Consider the following 8,884-nt stretch of genomic DNA (forward strand, 5'->3'; position numbering starts at 1 on the left):
ACTACAGATCACCTTTTCTCATGACTTTTGGAAGGAGGCCCTGAGATCTGTCAACTCATCCAACAGTTGTAATAGACTTAGCCTAATACAATTTAAAGTTCTCCATAGACTACATTATAGCAAGGCTAAGCTCTCCAGGATTTATCCAGATAGATTGGATGACAGGTGTGATAGATGTTCCCAGGCCCCCTGCGACCTGACTCACATGTTCTGGTTGTGCCCTAAATTATTTGGCTTCTGGCAATCTTTCTTCAAATGTATTTCTGAAATTGTAGGTCTAAAAATCTCTCCATCCCCTCATGTAGCTATTTTCGGTAGGCCCCCAGATGAAATCAACATGACAAACATTCAAACCAATGTCATTGCCTTTACCTCCTTGAGTGCTCGTATGGAAATCCTTCTTTTGTGGAAATCTCCTTTACCTCCCTCTTTTAAAATGTGGCTGGGTGATAATATGTCTCTCCTAAAGTTGGACAAAATTAAGTTTACTCTCCGGGGTTCTCCAGATAAGTTTTATGCTCGCTTTTTCTCTGTGTAAATTTGTTATTTACATGTATATGAAACGGAACACATTCCCCTGAACAACACAACCCTCTGATGTGTGTGTTGGTAGCAAGGCATGCTACTTCCCTGGAACCGTTGCTGCTTCCTGTGTGTGTGTGTGTGTGTGTGTGTGTGTGTGTGTGTGTGTGTGTGTGTGTGTGTGTGTGTGTGTGTGTGTGTGTGTGTGTGTGTGTGTGTGTGTGTGTGTGTGTGTGTGTGTGTGTGTGTGTGTGTGTGTGTGTCTGTGTGTGTGTGTTGCAGGATTTGCAGTAAAAGTTATGTTATTTGAAGTCAGTTGCAGTACTTAATAAATGTTCAAATTTAATATAACTAGATCACGCAATGGCAAGTTTTTTTGAACATGCATACCAAGATAAACACCTACAAATAAATACTGTAGGTGTACTGAAAGTGATTTGACAAGATAAAGCTCTTGCACTTCAACCAATTGGTGTTATCAGATAAAAAAGCAACTCTACAGTTTCCTATTTTTTTTTTCAAAGTGACGAACTCCTTCCGGCCAAGTTTTTTTTAGTACTTCAGAGGAAAGAAATTACAAAAAGTGAAATGCACAGAACTGATTTGGACTGTTTGGAAATTGGCTTCATCCAGTTTCAATTGTATTTTGTTCAGGAGGTCATTTATAGTTTATTTGTGTATTTATGTAATCATGAACACATTTAAATATTTTGAAATGTTGTTAAAATCCAGATGAAACATTTGTCCTTTGTCTACCTGTTCCAAAAATAAAACCTGTCAAAAGGGATGAATCAAGAACTGCCAATATTATTGACCTTTATGGGTAAGTTTATGTATCTCTATTTAACAGAATAGATTTCATTGGCCGTCGAACACCCTCCACATCTCAGCTGAGAACCCCTGAAACGATTCCAAAAGTGCCACAAGGCTGACACCTACTCCAAAGTGCTTCCCCGAGGAGACCCATGAGGAAAGCAATCTTAGCCTTAAGACTGACACAATCCCACATCAGCGTCATACCGTTCAGGAGCGTGGACCAATGGCTCCCTGACAGGTTGGGAAATCATGGCTTCCTGTACAACACATTCTCACTCCCAACTCGGCCTTTGTTGACGTTATATCAGGGTCCCTGTCGTCACTTTCCAACTCGGCCCTTTAGCGTCGAGTTTCAACTAACAGGGAGTCCCCATTGACTTGCATAGAGCTCCCTGAACGTTGGTAATAGACGATTTGGGATCGCGGCGAAATGCTCTCCGCAGATCCATTCTCACAGCGTTTATCAACCTTTTTCTTACTCAATATCAAGCCACACTTATTGTGTTTACTTCTTTATTTTAATTTAATAATTTCGGGCTTTTGTTGCCGTCAGTTATGGGGAGAGTACGGGGCTCAGAATACTGAAATCTGTATTGTTTCATCGTTTTTTCCTTCTAACTTTGTATTCTTTTCTAAACTACACACTGTTATTTACTCAACAATAAGACACAGTTATCCTTGTGTTTATTTATTTGTTTGATTAATAAACACAAGTTGGAGTCCGTCAGGACCGAGGGTCGGAGCAGCTCATAGTAGCTGCTTTAGAGAATTTTACACCCGGAAGTAAGTATTCTCTCCGCTTCGCTTGACAAACCCCATGATTAGTCCTCAAGCTCTGTGATTGGATGTTTGAGTGTGCGCCGAGGGTTACGCCGAGCGTTGAACATCACTTTGAAATGGGATGGAACCACGGCAGACTTTCCAAAACTGGATTTGAACGCACCCCGTCCCCCCTTCCCCCACCCCGTCCCCAGAACTACACATGCTGGCTATTGTGTGTTTCGCAACATGTTCTATGGCACGTCTCTACTGGGAATTGTAGTTTTAAAAGACGTTTTCGTATTTCCCATAATAAGAAGTTGCCAGTATTAAACTGTGTACATCCCTGGAGGTTTAGGGGATAGGAAACACTCAAATGTAAAACATATCATTAATAAATGGGTGAACATTGCTTGTGTCCATAATGGGCAGCATTAATATATACCCACATGACAGCTAAGGTCAGAAGAGCTTTATTTAACAGCTGGTCTTATGTCTGTGACCCCTCCTGTTGTTAATTGATAAGCCTGAAACATGCACTTGTCAAGGTTCAGAGGCACATTTTGCAAATATGGCAGTAGCCATCGATCGTCTTAAGATAAGATATACTTTATTGATCCCAAGTTGGACATTTTTTCGTTACAGCAGCATGTGTACCAGTTGTAAATATGCAGTGGTGTTTATTTGTAAATCATTTAGTATAATCACACAAATTCTGTGTTTTATATTTAATAATTCTGTGTTCTTTATTTATTGAATGTTCAATACCTGACAAGGTCAGAGATGAAAAACTTGGGTCGCAGGTTCCTCAACAGTGCATTACAAGACATCTATCGATATGTGTGTACCTCCACCATTAAACTGTCATATTCTGCACATTTCTTATTCTATCTACATACATCTTATAAGAGTTTAATATATGTGTATAATATCAGTTAAGATATGAGTGCTTTAACCACTAGGCGGTTAAAGCACTCAGGTTTACAGTGTTAACATAATAAAATATACTGCTGTTTCCAGTTTAGTTTATGATGGATGTATTTTGTTATCCACACATATATTGTTTTTATATTTGTAACACCAAACCGACAGAAAATATGGTCTTAACATGACCCAGTGGTCTAGTTAATAAAACATATATTATCAAACATAATATTAAAATGAACTCTTATTTTGAAAATACAGCTTCCTGTGTTCGAATGAGCTGCTCCGACCCTCGGTCCTGACGGACTCCAAAAGTCCGACATTATACATTCAAACAAATAAATAAACACAAGGATAATAGTGTCTTATTGTTGAGTAAATAACAGTGTGTAGTTTAGAAAAGAATACAAAATTAGAGGGAAAAAACGATGAAACAATACAGATTTCAGTATTCTGAGCCCCATACTCTCCCCATAACTGACGGCAACAAAAGTCCTAAAATTATTCAATTAAAATAAAGAAGTCAAAACAATAAGTGTGGCTTGATATTGAGTTAAAAAAAGGTTGATAAACGCTGTGAGAATGGATCTGCATTTCGCCGCGATCCCAACTCGTCTATTACCAACGTTCAGGGAGCTCTATGCAAGTCAATGGGACTCCCTGATAGTTGAAACTCGACGCTAAAGGGCCCCCCCTTGCGTTGGAAAGGGACGACAGGGACCCTGACATAACGTCAACATAGGCCAAGTTGGGAGTGAGAATGTGTTGTCCTGTACCGGAGTTCCCGGAGGGCAACAGGCAGACTGTCTTTAATGACTCTGAGGGCTGGTAAGCTGGGCTGAAAGATCCCACAGACTTTCACATTACAACAACTCTTCTTTACACATAGTTCTCCAATCACTTCTCAAAAATGCAACTTTAGAGCTTCTAAACCTGTGTACATAATTTGTATCGCCTTTCTTGTATTTTCCAACAGTGTATCCATACTTAACCCTGCACGGGTAAACTGAAAATAATGATAACACATGTGACAACAGAAAAAGAGAAAAAAGAGTGCGACTTCCATTTGTGTTACCAAGCACCTAAGGTAGCTGTCCAACGTTTTCCATGCATGGAACTGAGCATGGATCCTAGGGTCTGCTAAGACCCAGAACTGCAAGGTCTTAAAAACAGCCCTATCAAATATGTTCCTCTAGATCAGGGGTCGGCAACCTTTTTGATATGAAGTGCCATTCTAAAAAAATGTTTTTATCAGCGTGCCGACGATCGGGAATTATCAACGGGGGGGGTGGGGGGGGGGGAGCTCGACGAAAACACTCGTGAAAAGTGATGTTTAAAACTCAGTTAATGGGGCTCATTCACTGGCGCTTCCACAAACAACCAACATAATTGTTACATTCAAATGAAGTAGCCTATATTATTCAAGTTTACATTAACTTTGGATAATAACACGGGAGAAATGAGCGGAAGCGATCTCTTTTCCTCTCTCTCCCTCTCTCTCTCTCCTGACAGCCTGTCAGTATCTCATGCAGCTCACTGATCCAGTAATGAGTGACAGTGAAGAATAAATATATTTATAACTAGTTCCAAAGGTAGATCAAATAGCTAAGTGTGTTAGGTCTAACTCTTGTGTGTTCTGCTCCGCTCACCCGGTCCGTCACAGCGGGTGGAGCTGCAGGATTTCTGCTTCACACACGTTGCATACCGCTATTTTATTGTCTTTTTCGGACACCTTAAAATACTGCCAGACTGGTGAAGCGATTTTGGCGAGCTTGTTTTGCCGCACACAGAGAAAAGTGTCATGTATGTTACGTCTCGCGATCGGCCTTTTTGAGTGGGGCTGCGTTGCGTGCATGGCTTCCTTCTGCAGGTAACGGGGAGACGCGCTCTGGCGGCGGTCTCGTTCAGGATCCGAAAATAAAATAAATATTTTGTACACTTATTCCACTTATTCCTAGTGTGCCACTGGTTACGGTGCCGCGTGCCATTGGTGGCACGCGTGCCAGGGGTTGCCGACCCCTGCTCTAGATAGTTTGAAATATGATGTCTGATGTCTGGGGAAATGGCAATAGCGTAAAGGATGAAACAAAACAAAACACCATCAATACGTCACACCTCTTAAGTGCTAAAGGTGGTCCTAGCAACTGTACAAGATAATTATCTATATATCTCAAAGATATAAGGACATGTTTGTTTTTTTCTCACGCTGAGAGTCAAGACAAATTCAAATAAGCTTTATTGACATGTCAACATTTAAACAATACAGATTTAAGACTGAAACAAGTGAGATAAGTCCATTGTGTTAAATAGAGACATATCATCTTACAAAGCCATACAGATGAATAATATTCTAAATGTATTGATCCTGTATAGATCTGTTTTACTGGTTAATAAAAAGAGAATAGCATGACACTGTTGTGGAAGCAGGGATCTTAATTTTAAATGCTGATAAACACAAATGTCTTTCCTCTGAAGTACTCTGTCTGCCGCTGATCATAAATATAAAAAGTGTACATTATTTCAAAGATAACTTTCAGGGAGGAGTTGTTCACTTTGAGAAAAAAAGGTGAAGTGGTAAAGCTGCTTTTTATCTGATAACAGCAGTTTGTTGAAGTGGAAGAGCTTTATCTTGTCAGAGAACATGTAATACACCCACAATATATTTTTACGGTTTTTATCTTTGTATGGATGCTCAACGAAAGTTGCCATTTCCTGATCTAGCTATATCTAATTTGCCCATTTACTAAAGTACTGTAATTAACTTCAAATAAAAGGCGGTTTACTTTTTTAATGAAACATGAGCAAATCCTGCAGTTTAAGTCCCAGATTATTATTGTGATAAACATACATACATTTTTGTATTAATATGCACTAGCTCTTACAGTATGTACAAAGTGGCACCTATGCATGTTAAATACCTGCAATAGATTTATACTCACATGGCCACAAGAGGTCATTGTTAGGAAACATACTGTATAACACACAGGCTATTTTACACATTTGAACAAGTTAGACCAATGCTGAGACTAGAGTATTGTTGTATATGTCTGAATTATTCAATAATGTTTGACAGTTGTTATTTTTCTTTTTTGTATCATATTCTGCTCAATAAGGCACCTTTCAGGAACTGTGGGCTTATCAGCAGATGTTTTTAATAAGCTGTTTTTATGTTGATATGTAAAAGGATGAATACAAATACTAATTTAATTGAGGCAAACAAAAGTTGGCCAAAACAAATTAAACTATTTATTTATAACTGATTTTAATCCAAAAAAACCCCACTAAAAACATGTTATGTATCAATCCGAGCAAAGTAATTCTTATTCATGAAATCAGACATTGTGTATAGTTTTAAATAACTCAATTTAAACTCAATTGTAAAAGCATGATTGCATGTTTAGTATCCAAACAGACACCAATGTCAAGCTTCTTTCTCACAGATCCAATGCAGATCGTTCTCACAGGGCCTGTCGTTCCAGCTTTGGGAGTGAACAACACTCCGTATTTCTACACAGTCCTCTTCGTCAAAATTATCAGGCTGTCCTGTGCTCCAAAACCTAACAGGTATTACAGGAAAACAAGATGAATTAAAAGATTGGACATCAAATACAAATAACTATAAGTAATACAGCCATGTTCTTTTCTTAAAACCCAAATGAATCTTCTGGTGAAAGGGGCAGACACCCTACGTTTAAATGCATCCTGTGTGTTGTGTTAACTCCCATTACAGAAACATGTGAAACATTTAGAAAGGTCACAACATAAACCAGCGTCTGTATTTAAAACCAAAGTAAAGCCTTACGTCAGATTCAGGGTCAGTGGAGATCCATCCACCCATTTCCAGGTCCCCTCCTCTTCTCTGTCATTCAAACCAATCCAAGTGTCTTCCTTGATCTTGCTAGTTATGAATTCCTGTTCACATATTAAAAATGCAGTTTACTGGGATGGACATCAACATTCAGATAACTTTTCCCTTTTTACTAGCTCAGAAATATGTAATTAACACCATTGTTGTGACGTAATCATTATAGCTGATAGACACATTTGCTAGTATATGTACAATAAAAACATTATTGATTGATAAAAGCAGGGGGTTAGACAATCATAAATGTTAAAGCAGCACACATTACCTGTTCTTCCTCACTGTCTACGATCACCAGATCTGCTCCTCTGGCTGTGCAGTGCTGTCTGCTTTGTTCCCAAGAAGCTTTCTCAGTAGAGAGGAGATAACAGGAACAACCGATCATCCTCCATCCTTCGGGACACGTTTTCTCTGTAAAAGTTTTAAGATCTTGTTGATTTACTGCTTTAACTGCTGAAATATGGAACTCTTGAGTGCATTATATGTCACTTTTGTAATAATAATGAAAACACATATTTATTAAACATTTTTAGAGGGATCAAAAGAGATCACAAATGTCATTGCAGAACAACTACTTCTCTTTTTTTGGGATTTAAATAACTGTTTCGATGTGATCTAGTCAGGCACCACAGCACTGAGACTGATCTTGTTAAAGTCTTCAATGATATCCACTTAAACACAGACAGTGGCAACATTTCGGTGTTAGTTACTAGACCGGAAATTATTATTATTATTAATATTATTATTATTATTATTATTATTATTATTAATATGCTGCAAATATCTGGAACAAACTACCACTAAGTTCTTCTTGCTATTGCTTATATTAAAAGTAATTTAGACAAGGAAACTGGCCATAAGCATAGTTTACAGAGAAATATAAATATGGTGGGTGAAGAAAAATAAAACAAACTATAAATTAAATCACTCACAACTAAGTCATTAAAAACTAATTCTTGATTATCATTAATGAAAAGTGTCATTGTGTAACTATTTTATGAAAGCATCAATAGTCAGCCTTAGACTATCAATATTGAAGTATTTTGTAAAATATATTATGATAATAGATATCTTACATACACATACCGAGCCCTATGCAAAACCCCACATGAAGCACTCACCCTTGTCCATCAAACTCTGAAGCCTGTCCACCTCTCTGGTCTTTTCAGTGAGGTTGGCCTTCAGCTGGTCAAGACTCTTAGTCAGGATTGCTTTGATAGTGGAGAGATCTGCAGCTGCAACACCTTCTGAGTAATGGCCTGAAATGAACAAGAAACACGTTTTCTAAACAGAAAATACCTCATACATTCATACAAACTTAAATAAAAGGCAGAGGGCAGAAAGTGGTTTTGAAAATTCCAAATTCCAAATGACATTAACTTATAAAACAGACTAACAGTAGACTGTGAGTCCGATGAAGACAGCCAGCAGGAAAACACTCAGCAGCCCAAAACCGAGAACAGACGCTCGGGGAAATCTCCTGGGACCTGAACACAGAGAAGACCAGTGAGTATAATAAATCCACAATCCACAACTCACTCCGTCTGACTGACACTTACCTTCTTTTATTGTTGATGATCTTGGGGTTAGGGGTTTCACAGTTTCAACATCGTCATTGATTTCCTCCATTGCTTTTAAAAAATGCCAACTTTTTTCTTTAGGTCAGCTCTGCAGCAGGGACTGCAGCGCATGTGACCGAGGTTGAGGGTTTCAATTTCTAAATATGTTATCCTTCTGAGGAAGTGACTCATCTGAGATTTGCTGAAAGAAGTTTCTATGACAATCTTCCAGATGATTATCAGACACACCATATTAAAGTTACAGACATTCTCTCTCTCTCCAGACCTCCATGTATATATAAAGGCTCTTTAGAGGAATACAATATAATTGCTCTGTTTTTATTTCAAACAAATACACGTCATATCATTGTAATGTTGAAGTCTGTCTGCTGCCAAAATTATCTTCCACAAAAAAACATCCACCACTGAATATTTTAAGTTA

The 8,884-nt window shown here is 38.3% G+C and overlaps 1 protein-coding gene across 1 annotated transcript; it reads right to left on the minus strand.

The window, feature by feature from the left end:
* Nucleotides 1–5,301: 5,301 nt before the first annotated feature.
* Nucleotides 5,302–8,556, minus strand: LOC117495869 (CD209 antigen-like protein C). The gene is made up of 6 exons (XM_034147450.1): nt 8,443–8,556; nt 8,281–8,370; nt 8,005–8,142; nt 7,152–7,294; nt 6,824–6,933; nt 5,302–6,578 (listed from the first exon to the last, which is right to left on the minus strand). Exons 1-6 carry the CDS (start codon nt 8,510–8,512, stop codon nt 6,443–6,445), a joined length of 687 nt encoding a protein of 228 aa, XP_034003341.1. The 5' UTR covers nt 8,513–8,556; the 3' UTR covers nt 5,302–6,442.
* Between the last annotated feature and the right edge of the window lie 328 nt (nt 8,557–8,884).

This window comes from Trematomus bernacchii, unplaced genomic scaffold (genome assembly GCF_902827165.1).
Source record: "Trematomus bernacchii unplaced genomic scaffold, fTreBer1.1, whole genome shotgun sequence".
NCBI classification, from domain to species: domain Eukaryota; kingdom Metazoa; phylum Chordata; class Actinopteri; order Perciformes; family Nototheniidae; genus Trematomus; species Trematomus bernacchii.

What these genes read in the sequence shown, in the direction of transcription:
- LOC117495869 (XM_034147450.1), bottom strand. Translation starts at nt 8,512, where the DNA reads ATGGAGGAAATCAATGACGATGTTGAAACTGTGAAACCCCTAACCCCA. An exon ending in CATCGGACTCACAGTCTACT is followed by an intron (nt 8,143 to 8,280) that starts GTTAGTCTGTTT and finishes TGTTCATTTCAG; the next exon opens with GCCATTACTCAGAAGGTGTT. An exon ending in TCAGAGTTTGATGGACAAGG is followed by an intron (nt 7,295 to 8,004) that starts GTGAGTGCTTCA and finishes AAACTTTTACAG; the next exon opens with AGAAAACGTGTCCCGAAGGA.